The 18368-nt window shown below is 44.9% G+C and overlaps 1 protein-coding gene across 6 annotated transcripts in view; it reads left to right on the forward strand.

The window, feature by feature from the left end:
• Window positions 1-18368, forward strand: part of LOC106581811 (protein TANC1) — a 193293-nt gene that overhangs the window by 62211 nt on the left and 112714 nt on the right. For 5 of the 6 annotated variants that reach the window (XM_014164164.3, XM_014164167.3, XM_014164166.3 and 2 more), the window contains exon 3: window positions 17074-17283. The exons of the other annotated variant lie outside the window; for it this stretch is intronic. In XM_014164164.3, coding sequence (XP_014019639.3) covers window positions 17074-17283 — 210 coding nt within the window. The remainder of the gene's footprint in view (window positions 1-17073; window positions 17284-18368) is intronic. 6 annotated transcript variants of the gene reach the window in all.

The following is an 18368-nucleotide window of genomic DNA, read 5'->3' on the forward strand; positions in this document are numbered from 1 at the left end:
GGCTGCAAAGTGTTATCTTGGTTTTTCCCTGGCTCTGAGTGCTGATGAATTCTCTTGGTGCTTCAAAGGGGGGGAAAGGTCGTATCAGTTAGCAACGCCGGGGGTTTTGGAAGGCTTTTGAAGCCCGATAGTGGCTGTTATGGCAGTTCATTGGCTGGAGAGGTCAGCGGGCCACAGGCTTTTTCTCGTTATACTGTGACCTGACTGGGTAGACAGACACATTCCTTTAGTCTGATTTCCTTCGGCTTTTATCTCTCATGACATCTTCCACACTCCCTCAGACGTTGTGTGTTTGTGCACCTAATTTGGTGTTTCTCTCGCTCGTCTGACATGTTTAGACTCAGCACATGAGGAATGATTTAGTGTACAGTACATAAGCCTCTGACTAAATGTGAGTAAATATGTTTTATAATCCCTCCGTTCCAAGTCTGTATCGGTTTGTCTGAGCCAGTATAGTTTGCAGTGTTTTACGGCTGCAGCTGAGGCCTCTATCCTGAGAGTCTTATCCCTTCAAGTCACAGAGAGAGCTGGTGACTCTGTAAAGTGTGTGTGTGGGAGTCCGTGGAGGCCTCTGCGTAGACTGTTGCCCCGGGCCCCTCTCTCTCTGCTCTGCATTGCTCTGTGGCAGGACTGAATGGGACAGAGAAATGCTCTTTGTGATTGCGTGAGCAGATGAATACACTGGTCCGTCGCCCAGCTTAGGAGCGTTTGAGACCCGGCTGAACTAATGACCTCGTCCCCCTTTGTGCCTGGCCTCAAAGGGAAGAGGAGGATAATACTTTCTGCAAGGAGTGCCGCCCGGCTCCCACTTCACATTGACCTCCCTTTTCCTCATCCTTAAAACGGCCTCCCCTCCCAGGCTGGTTTTCTTTATAAGGAAACAGCAGCTACTCTGGCACATTCCACCTCCTCCAGCTTCAGCACCGATGGCCACTGGAGCAGGGTCAACAGTAGATGAGCAGACAACATCAACATGTAGGAAGGTAGTGAATCTGGTTGAAAGCAGTGGAATGTCACTGGGTGCTGTCCTGTCATTCAGTGGTCCATCTGTCAAAGCTCTCAAAGAAAACTGATTAATCATTAATAGATCGTCATCATCAATCAATTGTTCATCATCAATCCATTAATAGATTATTTATATATAAAACGGAAATCCCCCTTGCTGAATTAAGGCAACAAAGCGACCATCGGCATGTATTATGAACTCACAAAGGTTCAACATCACGACAGGTTTTCCGGCCCGACACAAAGCGTTAAGATTCCCCTGGTTCCTGTTGTTTGCTTATGGGATTAGGCGGTGCAGAAGGGGGTGGATGGACAGGCTTTGTACCATGGCCACATTCATTTAACTCTATTGAAAGGGCCCTGAGCTGAGACTTCCAATTGTCTAGTGGTCAGTGATATTCTCATGACCTCACCTGCCCCACAAGAAGGACTGCCTAATGACCTGTGTTAATGGCAATCACAGTCTGTCGTTAACCTCTGCTCTCCACGGCCGCACACACACTGCGAAGCACCCTGCATGGAAAACATGTTCATTCAGACCCCAGAGCTGGTTTATGAATACGGTAGAAGAAGCAGGAAACCGCCGCTATGAAAAATGTGGAACCTTCAGAAGAGCTTTAGAAATCCAAGGTTGATGTGGACAACAGAACAGTGAGTGTAGGCGGCGAGACCCCTACAGTCAGGCCCCCTTTCTCTTGTCCACTCCTAAAGGGGTTGTGTTGTATGATAAAACCGGGTTATCCAGCTCCCTAGGCATCACAACCCACAAAGGTCTGTTCAGAGTCACCACATGATTGATTACAGTAAGAAAAACCCTCCAGGGTCATCCATCATACCTCTCTCTTCTGGTTGGGCCAGCCATGCACAGTGTTTCAGTACCGAATGCTACATACTGGGGTAAGGAGAGGATGGCCATACAGTTAGCCATATCATGTGAACTATGTGAAGAAAGCAATCGAGGACAATGTAGGCCTAGGTAAGGCTGTGTTGTAAAGGGTCTTCTTGGATGTTCCTCTCCACTGTGTAACGTTACTAGACACTAGAGTACTTGGAGTGTGACTGCTTTGGTCAGGTGACTGTCTCCATGCCTCACTGAGGAGTTGTAAAAGGAAACATGCTGCAGCAGCAAGTAGCTGACTTACTGTCACCAATTAATGTGGCCAGATGAGGATTTGCTATGTGACTGGTAATCGCACTCACAATGCTGCCAGTATGAATATCAATAACTCCCTCCCTTAACTCAAACTGGGGCTGTCTTCAGTGAATCTGCAAAAATGTATAAAAAAAACTTGGATCAGACAAGAACATTGGGCCTTTGTAGATCAATGAAACTAGTTAATGCCAGGCTTTTAATGTGAAGGTTGTGCCCTCTCTTGATTGAACTTCATAAATCTCACCACCCACCAGCAGAATGCAGACAACTGCCAATGGTGTTTGTAGGCTATCTCAGTATTAGGGCTGGGAATTGCCAGGGACCTCACGATATGATATTATCACGATACTTTGGTGCCGATACAATATCTACTAAGATGGCGCCAGAGAAGAAGACAGACGTTTTACGTGCCCCCAACCGATTGTGTTTTTTTGTTCGTTTATTTGCGTTGTTTGTAACTTATTTTTTTACTTATTTTGTACATAATGTTGCCGCTACCGTCTCTTATGTGCGAAAATAACTTCTGGACATCAGGGCTGCGATTTCTCACCACGGACTGGCAGTATCCTTTTTTTTCTTTAACGAGTTTGACGAGCCCGACGCAAACGATATACTGCTTTCTCGGGAACAGGCCCAGATCCCCGTGATTTGCATGAAGAGGAGGCAGAGAAAAAGGGGCCAGAGGGCAGGCTGCCTTCTGAGAATTCAGATAAACCACCACTTCCTTCCATTCTGCTAGCACATGTGCAATCTTTGGACAGTAAAATACATGACCTACGCAGAAGAATAATTTACCAACGGGACATTCAAAACTGTAATATCTTATGCTTCACGGAGTCTTGGCTGAACGACGACACTATCAACATACAGCTGGCTGGTTATACGCTGCACCGGCAGGATAGAACAGCGGCGTCTGGTAAGACAAGGGGCGGCAGACTATGTATTTTTGTAAATAACAGCTGCTGCACGATATCTGAGGAAGTCTCGAGCTGTTGCTCGCCTGAGGTAGAGTATCTCATGATAAGCTGTAGACCACACTATCTACCTAGAGAGTTTTCATCTGTATTTTTCGTAGCTGTTTACATACCACCACAGTCAGAGGCTGGCACTAAGACAGCATTGAATGAGCTGTATTCCGCCATAAGCAAACAAGAAAACGGTCACCCAGATGCAGCGCTCCATGTAGCCGGGACTTTAATGCAGGGAAACGTAAATCTGTTTTACCAAATTTCTATCAGCATGTTAAATGTGCAACCAGAAGAAAAATAACTCTGGACCACCTTTACTCCACAATCAGAGATGCATACAAAGCTCTCCCTCGCCCTCCGTTTATCGAATCTGTCCATAATTATATCCTCCTGATTCCTGCTTACAAGCAAAAAATTAAAGCAGGAAGCACCGGTGACTAGATCAATAAAAAAGTGGTCAGATGAAACAGATTCTAAGCTACAGGACTATTTTGCTAGCACAGACTGGAATATGTTTCGGGATTCCCTACGATGGCATTGAAGAGTACACCACATCAGTCATTGGCTTCATCAATAACTGCGTCAATGACGTCGTTCCCACAGTGACCGTACGTACATACCCCAACCAGAAGCCATGGATTACAGGCAACAGCCGCGAGTTAAAGGCTAGAGACGCCGCTTTCAAAGAGCGGGACTCTAACACGGAAGCTTATAAGAAATCCTGCTATGCCCTCCGACGAACCATCAAACAGGCAAAGCGTCAATACAGGACTATGATCGAATCGTACTACACCGGCTCTGACGCTCGTCGGATGTGGCCGGGCTTGCAAACCATTACAGACTACAAAGGTAAGCACAGCCGAGAGCTGTCCAGTGACACGTGCATACCAGTCGAGCTAAACTACTTCTATGCTCGCTTCGAGGCAAATAACACTGAAACATGCATGCGAGCACCAGCTGTTTCAGAAGACTGTGTGATCACGCTCTCCGCAGTCTATGTGTGTAAGACCTTTAAACAGGTCAACATTTACAAGGCAGCAGGGCTAGATGGATTACCAGGACGTGTACTGCGAGCATGCGTTGACCAACTGGCAAGTGTCTTCCATTTTCAACCTCTCCCTGTCCGAGTCTGTAATACCAACATGTTTCAAGCAGACCACCATAGTGCCTGTGCCCAAGAACACTAAGGTAACCTGCCTAAATGACTACCGACCCGTAGCACTCTTGTCTGTAGCCATGAAGTGCTTTGAAATGCTGGTCATGGCTCACATCAACATCATTATCCCAGAAACCCTAGACCCACCAACTTGCATACTGCCCCAACAGATCCACAGATGATGCAATCTCTATTGCACTCCATACTGCCCTTTCCCACCTGGACAAAAGGAACACCTATGTGAGAATGCTATTCATTGACTACAGCTCAGCATTCAACACCATAGTTCCCTCAAAGCTCATCAATAAGCTTAGGACTATGGGACTAAACATCTCCCTCTGCAACTGGATCCTGGACTTCCTGACGGGCCGCCCCAAGGTGGTAAGGGTAGGTAACAACACATCTGCCATGCTGATCCTCAACACGGGGACCCCTCAGGGGTGCGTGCTCAGTCCCCTCATGTACTTCCTGATCACTCATGACTGCAGTGTCAGGCACGACTCCAACACCATCATTAAGTTTGCCGATGACGTAACAGTGGTAGGCCTGATCACCGATAACAACAACACAACCTATAGGGAGGAGACCTGTCCGTGTGGTGCCAGGACAACAACCTCTCCCTCAGCGTGATCAAGACAAAGGAGATGATTGTGTACTACAGGAAAAGGAGGACCGAGCACGCCCCCATTCACATCGACGAGCTGTAGTGGAGCAGGTTGGGATCTTCAAATTCCTTGGTGTCCATATCACCAACAAACTAACATGGTGCAAACACACCAAGACAGTCGTGAAGAGGGCACGACAAAACCTATTCCCCCTCAGGAGACAAAAAAAGATTTGGCATGGATCCTCAGATCCTTTAAAGGTTCTACAGCTGCACCATCGAGAATATCCTGACTGGTTGCATCACTGCCTGGTATGGCAAATTCTCAGCCTCCGACCGATGATAGTGCGAACGGCCCAGTACATCACTGGGGCCAGACTCCAGCCACCCTAGTCATAGACTGTTCTCTCTGCTACCACACGGCAAGCAGTAACGGAGCGCCAAATCTAGGTCCAAGAGGCTTCTAAACAGCTTCCATAAGACTCCTGAACACCTACCCCCCCCCCCCCCCCCACACACACACCCGCTTTAATAACTCTACCTACATGTACATACATTGCCTCTGTACCAGTACCCCTGTATATTTTTTTATTTTTTTTATTTCACCTTTATTTAACTAGGTAGGCCAGTTGAGAACAAGTTTACAACTGCGACCTGGCCAAGATAATGCAAAGCAGTGCGAGACAAACATCACAGAGTTACACATGGGATAAACAAATGTACAGTCAATAACACAATAGAAAAATCTATATACAGTGTGTGCAAATGTAGTAAGATTAGGGAGGTAAGGCAATAAATAGGCCATAGTGGTGAAATAATTACAATTTAGCATTAACACTGGAGTGATAGATGAGCAGAAGTTGAATGTGCAAGCGGAGATACTGGGGTGCAAAGGAGCAAAAAAATAAATAGCAATATGGGGATGAGGTAGTTGGGTGGGCTATTTACAGGTGGGCTGTGTACAGGTGCAATGATCGGTAAGCTGCTCTGACAGCTGATGCTTATATATAGTGAGGGAGCTATAAGACTCCAGCTTCAGTAATTTTTGCAATTCGTTCCAATCACTGGCAGAAGTGAACTGGAAGGAAAGGCGGCCAAAGCAGGTGTTGGTTTTGGGGATGACCAGTGAATTATACCTGCTGGAGCGCATGCTATGGGTGGGTGCTGCTATGGTCACCAGTGAGCTGAGATAAGGCGGGGCTTTACCTAGCAAAGACTTATAGATGACCTGGAGCCAGTGGGTTTGGCGATGAATATGAAGCGAGGGACAGCCAACGAGAGCATACAGGTCGCAGTGGTGGATAGTATATGGGGCTTTGGTGACAAAACGGATGGCAATGTGATAGACTACATCCAATTTGCTGAGTAGAGTGTTGGAGGATATTTTGTAAATGACATCGCTGAAGGGATCGGTAGGATAGTCAGTTTTACAAGGGTATGTTTGGCAGCATGAGTGAAGGATGCTTTGTTGCCAAATAGGAAGCCGATTCTAGATTGAATTTTGGATTGGAGATGCTTAATGTGAGTCTGGAAGGAGAGTTTACAGTCTAAACAGAAACCTAGGTATTGTAGTTGTCCACATATTCTAAGACAGAACCGTCCAAAGTAGTGATGCTAGACGGGCGGGCGGGTGCGGGCAGAGATCGGTTGAAGAGGATGCATGTATATAGTCTATTGTTATTTTACTGCTGCTGTTTAATTACTTGTTACTTTTATTTCTTATTCTTATCCATATTTTTTGAAGATCAGCATCCCGGAGTTGCCTCTTCAATGTTGACGTTGTTGCTGGTGTTTTGCGGTACTATTTATAGCTACCAGTTGAGGACTTGTAAGGTGTCTGTTTCTCAATCTAGACACTCTAATGTACTTGTCCTCTTGCTCGGTTGTGCACCTGGCCTCCCACTCCTCTTTCTATTCTGGTTAGAGAGAGTTTGCTCTGTTCTGTGAAGGGAGTAGTACGCAGCGTTGTACGAGATCCTCAGTTACTTGGCCATTTGGCTTGGGTCCTGACGAGTTTTCAGAATAAAGTTATTTGTTTCTGGCCATTTTGAGCCTGTAATCGAACCCACAAATGCTGATGCTGATACTCAACTAGTCTAAAGAAGGCCAGTTTCATTGCTTCTTTAATCAGCACGACAGTGTTCAACTGTGCTAACATAATTGCAAAAGGGTTTTCCAAAGATCAATTAGCCTTTTAAAATGATAAACTTGGATTAGCTAACACAACGTGCCATTGGAACACAGGAGTAGAGTAATGGTTGCTGATAATGGGCCTCTGTACGCCTATGTAGATATTCCATAAAAAATTAACCGTTTCCAGCTACAATAGTAATTTACAACATTAACAATGTCTACACTGTATTTCTGATCAATTTGATGTTATTTTAATGGACCAAAAAAATTGCTTTTCTTTCAAAAACAAGGACATTTCTAAGTGACCCCAAAATGTTGAACGGTAGTGTGTATCACCCCATCACTACTCAGTATGTTGTTGAGAAAGAGCTGTCAGGATGTTCTTCTCTTTCTATTCTTCTCTCTAATCACACTGCTGCCATATGTATTTGTGACCCCACAAATTATCATTAGGCCCACATCTGCTTGTATTTGACCCCTTTAGCACCTGGTAAACTAGGTATGAAAATATATGCTGTGATGAGATGTTGTCCTCAAGTAAAACAGGGACATTCTTTGTGGATAATATTTTTTCTTCACTTCTGAGTGATGGGAGTAAGGTCTCCTGTAGTTTCTTAAAACTGGAACAGTGTTCTGGATGTTGACCTCGAGAGCGATAAATGTAGTTAGAGTCACGTATCCTCACATCGCCCCACCTCCAGCTCCCTTTTCTTAGCCCTGACAGACTTGTTAAGTCCTTATGATACATGTGTGATTCTCATGTGTGTTTTTGAGATCAACCGACTGGTTTGAACGGCACACCTGTGCTGCTCCGTGGGAGAGCTCTCTCTATCTCATTGTGTTGCTTGGCACCTCATTGGTATTCATATCTTCTCCTACAGAGATTATGATGGTTTAATTAAAACCTTCCCTGGGCTTCTGTCAGCTTCATGCAGTATCAGCTGGCACATCGTGTCTTTTCCCCACGCTTCCAATGCCCTTTCTTGCCTCTCTGCTTGAAACCAGCTTGAAATAAACCATGTGGGAAAGACATTGTCTGGCCCAGATATGTTTCCCATACCTGCTTCAATTGACCATTTATGAAGAGGAATGGGAAATGTCATGGTTGCTGGCTGCCCACCGCCTCCTCCCTCTCCCATCATCCCCCTCCCTCTGTCCCTGTAACGCTGGGGAGGCTGGTGAAGGCATTCCAGTGCACAGGCCACTACAGAGCATCAGAGGTTTTACTGCGGGATGATTCTGCAGTCTGCCTGCCTGATTGCCTGCAGCACGGCTTCAGCCTCTGGTTTAACCAGCTCATTTGTTCACCTCAGAAACTCTTTGGGAGTTTCACTGACATGCTGCAGCTGAAAGACAGTCAGCATGAGTTTCTTTACCCAGGGACCACCAGCAGAGATGACTCAATGAATTCTCTTCAACACAGATGTTTTTTAACACTGCCAGTGGGTCTCGTCTCTGACAGGCTATTGATATTCAGGAAACTGAACATTGAGGAAATACTGTCAGTGGATTTTAGTCTGAAGGATGCTTTGTGTGGAAAGAGCATTTTGGCATTCTTCATAAACAAGAGAGTGTAATAAATTTGAAAGATGAAGCCTTTTGAGAAAGAAGAGATGATGAACTGTGATTGAATATTCTCTTGATCCTCTTTAGTGTCACAGACAGAAATTGGGCTGCCGTGTGGAGATAGATTCCTCTATGTGACTGATGTTATCACACAGGTGAAATGTGTTTTTGAGGAATGTGTATCCAAGTAGCCAACATACTCTAAAGCTTGTGTAATGTGTGGAATTGTATTATTATCCTGGATACTAACTCAATCGGTCCTCTCTGAATTGGGTCTTTTGCCAGCTTGCATGATATTTTGACTGTTGCCGTGACTACAGCTGGCTGACCAAAGGGGTCTTATAGGGGAGAAAATATATTTCCCTCCAGGAATCCCAGATTGGCTGCATGATTTCCCCTAGAGATGAGTCTAGACAGGAGAGGTTGCTGATATGGCAGTCACTCAGACAGGCAGCCATACTGGACTTACTTAAAGATAAAGAAGACTCATTTAGTATACTTGGTTAAAACTCATTGCTATTTTGTCATGTACACGCTGATGTATACTAACTACCCCTATCACCCACTTCATTTGTATCTTTCCGTCTCAGGTTCTCTCTCTCTGTCTCTGTGTGCTGCCTGTGTGTTAACCTTGACAACTTTTGTGAGACTGTCACCCTGGTCTCGGAAGTACACTGGGAAGCCTCATTGTCATGCAGTCTAGCGTGAAAATTCCCCATTGGTGTTATATCCTATGGTCATGTGGCTTTGTGTGTTGACAAAAAGAATCTGCATTCATTATAGCCTTTCTTCATTTTCTCTCAGTGGTTCATCAAATTAACTGGTGAGAAACTAATAGAGGTTAGTGTACACACACATATACACACGCACACACACACACACACACACACACACACACACACACACACACACACACACACACACACACACACACACACACACACACACACACACACACACACACACACACACACACACAAAATGGAAATATCAGGCCAATTGTATGGCGAGGCAAATCATGAATATGATTTTCTTCATGTAAACAAGCAAAAGCCCATAAGGAATGTACTGTAAGTCTGAGCTTCTGCGGCAGTCCAAGTGTCATGATTTGAATTTTAAGCATATTTTTGTCTGGCGTAAGCTCATCCCTGCTCAAGGTTACATCTCCTTTGTTTAGAGGGTATTGCAACTGAGGGTCGGTCGAGCAAGTACTCTGCTGGTGGGGGGGGGGCTTTGGATTTCTTCACTGAGAGTGACAGATAACATTCCAGTGCACAGATTTGCTCTGAAAGGGGGGTGACACAATCCAAAATTACACCCTGAAAGACATTTTGAAGCATTCAGCTGTGCTACCAAACATCACCTCAAATGGCAGCAGGAGGAAAATGGGACTCATAAACCATGCATGAAAAAGGAATCGGTTTAAATTCACTGTGGTTTACTTTTATTTTGTGTGGTTGGTCACATTGCCAGACGGACTGAATATAGACTACCCTGCATGAAACAAACATTTGCTTTGGATATCAATATGAAATCAATACTTTGTGTACTGCGGCATAACGATTTGCTAATTTGACTCTGTTCTAATAACTCAAGTTAACTTGATCATATTTGACATTCAGATTCAATAAAAGGCCCCTATAGTCACTTTATAGTTAGACGTATATACAGTGCCTTCAGAAAGTATTCAAACCCCTTGACTTACAGTGCATTCGGAAAGTATTCAGACCCCTTTGACTTTTCCCAGATTTTAGCCTTATTCTAAAATTGATTAAATCGTCCCCCCCTCAAAAACCTACATACAATACCCCATATTTGGTGAGCTTCTCCCATTCTTCTCTGCAGATCCTCTCAAGTTCTGTCAGGTTGGATGGGGAGCGTCGCAACACCGCAATTTTCAGGTCTCTCCAGAGATGTTCGATCGGGTTCAAGTCCGGGCTCTGGCTGGGTCACTCAAGGACATTTAGAGACTTGTCCCGAAGCCACTCCTGCGTTGTCTTGGCTGTGTGCTCAGGGTCGTTGTGATGTTGGAAGGTGAACCTTTGCCCCAGTCTGAGGTCCTGAGTGCTCTGGAGCAGGTTTTCATCAAGGATGTCTCTGTACTTTTCTCCGTTCACCTTTCCTTTGATCCTGACTAGTCTCCCAGTCCCAGCCGCTGAAAAATATCCCTACATCATGATGCTGCCATCACCATGCTTCACAGTAGGGATGGTGCCAAGTTTCCTCCAGACGTGACACTTGGCATTCAGGCCAAAGAGTTCAATCTTGGTTTCATCAGACCAGAGAATCTTGTTTCTCATGGTCTGAGAGTCTTTAGGTGTCTTTTGGCAAATTCCAAGCGGGCTGTCATGTGCCTTTTACTGAGGAGTGGCTTCCACCTGGCCATTCTACCATAAAAGCCTGATTGGTGGAATGCTGGTGAGATGGTTGTCCTTCTGGAAGGATCTCCCATCTCCACAAAGGAACTCTAGAACTCTATCAGAGTGACCATCGGGTTCTTGGTCACCTACCTGACCATGGCCCTTCTCCCCCGATTGCTCAGTTTGTCCGGGCAGCCAGGTCTAGGAAGATCTTGGTGGTTCCAAACTTCTTCCATTTAAGAATGATGGAGGACACTGTGTTCTTGGAGACCTTCAATGCTGCATAAATGTTTTGGCACCCTTCCCCAGATCTGTGCCTTGACACAATCCTGTAGACAATTGCTTCGATCCCATGGCTTGGTTTTTGCTCTGACATGCACTGTCAACTGTGGGACCTTATATAGGTGTGTGCCTTTTCAAATCATATCCAATCAATTGAATTTACCACATGTGGACTCCAATCAAGTTGTAGAAACATCTCAAGAATGATCAATTTCGAGTCTCATAGCGAAGGGTCTGAACACTCATATAAATAAGGTATTTCAGTTTTTTTTAAATATTTAATACATTTGCAGACATTTAGAAAAAACTGTTTCCGCTTTGTCATTATGTGGTATTGTGTGTAGATTGATTTTGAAAAAAATTGATTGAATCAATTTTAGAATAAGGCTGTAATGTAACACAATGTGGAAAAAGTCAAGGGGTCTGAATACTTTCCGAATGCACTGTATTTCACATTGTGTTGTGTTACAGCCTGAATTCAAAATGGATTAAATATATTTTTTAAATCTCACACATCTACATGAAGTACCCCGTAATGACAAAGTGAAAACATGTTTTTAGAATTTATATCACATTTATTTGTAAATTAAATAGAGAAATATCACATTTACATAGGTATTCACACCCCTGAGTCAATACTTTGTTGAAGGACCATTGGCAGCAATTACAGCTGTGAGTCTTTCTGGGTAAGTCTCTAAGAGCTTTCCACACCTGGATTGTGCAAATTTGCCCATTATTCTTTAAACAATTCTTCAAGCTCTGTCAAATTGGTTGTTGATCATTGCTAGACAACGATTTTCAGTTCTTGCCATAGATTTTCTAGCAGATTTAAGTCAAAACTGTTACTCAGACACTCAGCTATATTCACTGTCTTCTTGGTAAGCAACTCCAGTGTAGATTTGGCCTTGTGTTTTAGGTCATTGTCCTGCTGAAAAGTGAATTCATCTCCCAGTGTCTAGTGGGAAGCAGACTGAACCAGGTTTTCCTCTGGAATTTTGCCTGTACTTAGCTCCATTCTGTTTCTTTTTTATCCTGAAAAACTCCCCAGTCCTTAACGATTACAAGCATACCCATAACATGAGGCTGTCACCACTATGCTTGAAAATATGGAGAGTGGTACTCAGTAAGGTGTTGTATTGGATTTGTACAAGCTTCCTTCTTTTCACTCTGTCAGTTAGGTTAGTATTGTGGAGTAACTACTATGTTGTTGATCCATCCTCAGTTTCTATCACAGCCATTAAACTCTGTAACTGTTTTAAAGTCACCATTGTCCTCATGGTGAAATCCCTGAGTGGTTTCCTTCCTCTCCGGTAACTGAGTTAAGAATAACGCCTGTATCTTTGTAGTGACTAGGTTTATTGATACACCATCCAAAGAGTAATTAATAACTTCACCATGCTCAAAGGGATATTCATTGTCTGCCTATTTTTTTTTACCCATTTACCAATAGGTTCCCTTCTTTGCGAGGCATTGGACCTGAGTTTCAAATATACTGCTCGATTGAGGGACCTTACAGATAATTGTATGTGTGGGGTACAGAGATGAGGTAGTCATTCAAAAATCATGTTAAACACTATTATTGCGCACAGAGTGAATCCATGCAACTTACAGTGTTATGTGCCTTGTTAAGCACATGTTTACTCCTGAACATATTTAGGCTTGCCATAACAAAGGGGTTGAATACTTATTGACTCAAGACATTTCAGCTTTTTATTTTTTAATTCATTTGTAAACATTTTAGAAAACGTAATTCCACTTTGACATTATAAGGTATTGTGTGTCGGCCAGTGACAAAATATATACATGTAATCCATTTTGAATTCTGTCTGAAAAACGCAACAAAGTGTGGAAAAAGTCAAGGGGTGTGACTACTTTCTGAAGGCACCATATATTAACTCCTCTTTTATCACCCTTTTAAATGCATAATGCAAATTGCCACATTTTCCCCTCACCCATCACCCCGTTCTAGTCTATGGCTACAGGCAGTTATGAATTTGCCTAAAACCCTTCCAGTCGAGTAATTGATTTCCACTTAAATCTTTAATCAATTACTTGAATTATTATCATTATTATATTTTTATGTGGAGGGCAGGTCCTCATTGGCCTCGGTCCTCTTTGATTAGGGAGAAACGAGAATGAAAAGGACTGTAATCATTTTTACATCGTCTTGGTGCAGGGCTTTATAATTAGAATGGGTTGATTTTCTTGGACCACAGCAGGGGCTGAAATTGCAGGCCTTGCCTGGGCCAGGACTTGAGGAAAAGCAACTGAAATAGCCCATGGTGAGTTTACGTTACTGTTTCCCTCTGAGTTTTAGCTCTGGTTCAGATGGCAGTGCAGCGACCAGAACACACAGCCAGCAGCCTGTCCAGCCAGCAACTGTTTTAATGCCAGCTTTTTTTTTGTGGCGCCTCTTGTTTTCAAAAGCATCAGCCCTAATTACAACTTTGTCATAATGTCTTTAGCATGCAATATGGCTGAAAAGTAGCGCCCACTGTCTAGCTGCGCTGCACAAATGAGCTCTCTCGAAAAGGGGGTTTTATGATCTGACATTCAGTCAAGGACTGGTATTTAGTTTTACGAGCGAAAAAGATACGGTGACAATGAGGATATTGTCATTGTAAACAGGTCTAGCTCTTGAAATGTGAGACTGAGAATTGTGTAGGAATTTAGGACTACATCGTTTACTGGCAAACAGGACGAACTGAAGTCACCATTGGCACCCTGCATAACTTGAGCACTGTGATAAAAGTCCCTCCCTCCAAACCTCCCTCCCTCCCTCCCTCCCTCCCTCCCTCCCTCCCTCCCCTCCCTCCCTCCCTCCCCTCCCTCCCTCTCAGAGCCCCCTAGTGAAATACAACCCTCCTCTTTGATGGCTACTTCTCAAAAGTGGTATTGTAATACGATAGTAGTGTCTGTGTTAATTGCCCTTGTAACTCTGAGCTGTTTTGGATTCGTCATGAATGGAGGGGTTCTCTTTCTATCTGCCCCCCCTCCCCCCACACACACACACACCCAACCCTGTCGTATAACACCCTGACACCGTAGTGAAGCTGTGTGGTCATTTGTTACTGCAAACAACTAGCTTAGCGACGGAGGAGGTCTCGCTCAAACTGCTTGACCTCTGCTTGCCTGGCCTGTGCTTGCACTCATCTTCATAATTCAATGGCCTTAACGAAAACCAGTATTGTCTATTCCCAACTCACATTGTCTTCATTGAAGCGCTTTTTTTTTTGCCTTTGTAAAGTAACAGACATTGTTTCAATAATAGTCTCGTCTAGTAGTGGTGAACATAGCCTATAGGCTAGATTAGGTGGTGAGGGCAAATCCTGAAAATGGATGCAGAAAGAATCAGGATCTTCCGTACCAAAGCATAGTGTGGATTTTCCCTTGTCTCTGGGTGGTGTAATTGGTCGAGATGAGTCCCTGAATGTCTTTAGAGTGTCTTTAGTCTAGGATGTGCGGTTTCATGTGCGGTTGGAGCAGCTTGCTATATCCATGGCAGTGTTCTGTTGTGGCTGTTTAAACAAGCCCAATAGCTCTACTGATATAAGATCTGCCGGCTTTGGCATTTGATCAGCTTCAGAGCCTAATAAAATACAAGTCTAGAAATTAACCTAGCTGATCATTTATTCTGTACAAATGCGTGAGGTTCTTCCAGCCAGTATAGTCAGTGAGTCACACAAATGTGTCATGTTTGTTAGCCATTCAATAATAGCCCACTAACAGATCTGTTTTTGTGGGTTGAACCTGTTGAATATGGATTGTGATCTCTGGTCAGAAGGTCACGACCAGGTCATGGTGACCACAGGGCTCAGCTCAGCTGCGTGGTCAAATACTTCACAAGCATCTGGAAGATTGCGGAGGTGTCATTGCACCGGGGCCAGTTCCTGTTGCTGGCATTCTTACTTGTTTAAGAGCCCTTTAAACACAAGACAGCTTTGTGTCCTCTGTGGCAAGGCCCCAGAGAGAACACAGCGCTCTGTTGCATATTATTCCCAGCAGCCAACACTAATTTCCCCTTAGGAACCGAGCGCTGGCTGGCTTGCTTAAAGCAGCAGACCACTAGGGTCTTGCTTCTCTCCCATTGGTTCAGCCTCACGGTCCAGACTGGCGTCATGGGCTTCGTCCCTAATGGCAACCTATTCCCTATATCTTGCACTACTTTTGACCAGGGCATATAGGGCTCTGGTCAAAGTAGTGTACTGTGTAGGGAATAGGGTGCCATTTGGGACGCAAACCATGGATCATCTGGGAAAAGGGTCCCAAACAAGAGGCTGGCATGGTCCTTAGCACAGAGCCATGCAGAGCCAAGCCTAATGGGCAAGACTGTGGCTCCCCACATCTGTGATTATGATCCAGCCTGCCCTGTTTCTTGACGCATGAGCAGCAGTACTATTAAAGGTTCATCATTCAGACATTTTAATGTGTGGTTGGTTAGATGAGAGCCTGAGAGGGCAACATTTTGATTCAACAGAAGAGATGACTTCTTGAGAATGGTCTTTCCATTTGATTTTGGCTCTTGGTGAAGGGTCTGCGTTTTCCATCTAGGACTCTGGGCTACTAAATCGGAATCATTAGCAGGTCTAGAGCCAGGTCATCCCCAGCAAGCGCTCCAGGGAACTGTTTGGAAGAAACAGCTTTGGCCTAAGTGTTCACTGTGTCTAACACAGGAAGCCTGTAGACTATACATGATGGGAAAGACTCCAAGCTATAGCTGAGGCCGTAAACTTGCAGAACAGGTTCTTGTGTTTTCTTTTTCAAGAAGGAATGTTTCTTGAGCTGAGGAGTCCGTGATAAATGGGAAGTGACCCTTATTTTCTCACAAAGATTGGGAGCAACATGGGAACATGAGGGCTCCATACAGTACTCTCTGAAGCTATCACTGCCTCCCATGTTTTCGGGGATTAGCCTACAGGGTAGTGGGTTTCTAGAATGGCTTATCAGTCTTAATGCACTCAGAGGAGACCTGAAAGGGCACTTTCCCACAAGTTAGGTTATCCGCTGTTAGCTGGATCCCACAGAGTTCAACTCTGTGCACAGTATAGATACTGTACTCTGTTTTGGAGTAACCTATTGCATCAATAACGGCATGCTTTTGCATTTTCCTTGTCAAGCTGCTCCACCCTGAACCACTGAATTGAAGACATTAGTTCTGGATCATTATTCATTCCTTACACATGAGCTGTACAATGAATTTACTGAGCCAAAACAGTAATTGCTAATATTTGCTCAAGTGGGTTTGTCCAAAGGTTTTTGGATCACCCTCTTCAGCAGTGGGGGATTGGTCAATGAGTCACACAGGTCATCTCGGCTCCGTGGTCAATGACACCACTCGTGTTTATGCTGCAAACTGGGTGTCGTGCCACATCCTGAGCCCGGTGGTGTTAGATGAAACAGCGTGGGCCCATGACCTCAGGTTAAACCACATGGCATGTGGCTCCATTCACTCAGGATGTGTGTGTCTGATTCTGTCCTGGAGTAGCAATGATCATGATCACTCTCTGGATCTGGACTTATCTTGGTGTCCTAAAGACATCTGAAACTGTCTGTTTGATTTCATAGTGTGGCTAGGAGCAGCTCTCCGCAAACCGCATCTGACTGTGCGGGACACAGCATTAGCGGAAAGCCTCCCTGGGAGAATAGGTTCGTTCTGCTGTCTGAATGCCTTCAAGTCCATTAGAAATTCAGGAGTCCACATGTCTGGCAATATCTGATCTCAAATCAGTTTTTGGCCCCATGGAGATTTTGAAAGGTTTGATGTATTTGATGTGTAAAAGCTTCGCTTCTATAATCCAGTTTGCCGAAGGATGTCCTAAACAGTGTCCTCCATCCTCTCTCCTCAGCGGGTGATCTCCACAGTGCCCAGCGAAGGTGCCCGCCAGGCGGAGGTGCACCCCAAATCCATGAGCCTGGCAGCCTCCACCACCCCTATGTCCCAGAGGATGTGTTCAGACTGAGCCTGGCCAAGGGCGTGTCCATGTCCCTGCCCTCATCTCCCCTGCTGCCTCGTCAGTCCTACATGATGCCCTTGCGCTCCAGCAAGAGATCCCCTGGTAAGCACTACCATTGCCTCCAACCGCACCTCACCTCACCTCTCTCACTTTTAGGCTTACAGCACTACTATTACTGCAATAGATACACCCCTACACTTACATTTACCAGTCCAGGCGTGAAGTGCTATGAGCATGTACTGTTTCCCCGCCGTTTCTCTGCCGTGTTCATCCCAGGCTGGGACTGGTTCAGTCTCGGTGGACGTCCTCTGAAAGTGAGGTTTCCTGTCTTGATTTAGCTGTTCTTGTGTCACTGCTGAACATCTGACACAGCGCCTGAGGATCCACAATCCTTTTAGCTTTCAACCACAATTTCGGTAGCTTCCAGCTTTTTCCTACTAAACATGTCACGCTGCCTCGCGGTTGTTATCCTTGAAAAACAGCTTGTCGAAAAGAGAGGAAAAAACAAGACCACTCAGCGTTTGCACTGTATTCCATCTCCACGTGGGTCCAGTGTGTTTGAGTGACACAGGGTGGAGGAGGGTAAAGTGTTTGTTTGTTTCCCTGTATCCCTCCTCTTCAGCCCTCCATCTCTCCCTCTTTATTTGATCAGCTTCTGTCAGGATGGTGGTCTTCACAACGACGGAGCTGTGTCAGCACCCAATTGGTTGTTAACGGGGGCATGTGTATACACAGTGTCGAATTGTCGGTCCTCTTCCTCTGCCCCCTTCTCTCTCCGTGTTGAGAACATGGCTGTCAACAGCTGCGGGCGTGTGCAGCCGTCTTCAAAGCAGCCCGGGCCGTTGAATCTGGAGTCTTTGTTTTGTGAAGATTTAGCAAAGAGGATAGAAATCCTTTAAGTGGTCACTCTGGCCTCACATCTGGGACTCATCTGTGTGGTGTCTACTCTTTGTTTTGAGTGCTCTGTGCTTTGATGTAGCCTTTAGTATAAGATGTGCTGGCGAGTATGCTGTTGGCTTCTAGATACAACTAGGCCACTGGTGTGGTTTCAGATCAAGGCTATGTCTGCTTAAGGTTGTTGCTGAAATATTTTCTACACCTCAAGCAAATGCTTAGATTTATCATCAGTAACATACCTTTATTTTGGTGATTGAAAATGTGGAAATCTCTACAGATGCGGTACATTT

This window comes from Salmo salar, chromosome 21 (genome assembly GCF_965601325.2).
Source record: "Salmo salar chromosome 21, fSalSal1, whole genome shotgun sequence".
Lineage (NCBI taxonomy): Eukaryota > Metazoa > Chordata > Actinopteri > Salmoniformes > Salmonidae > Salmo > Salmo salar.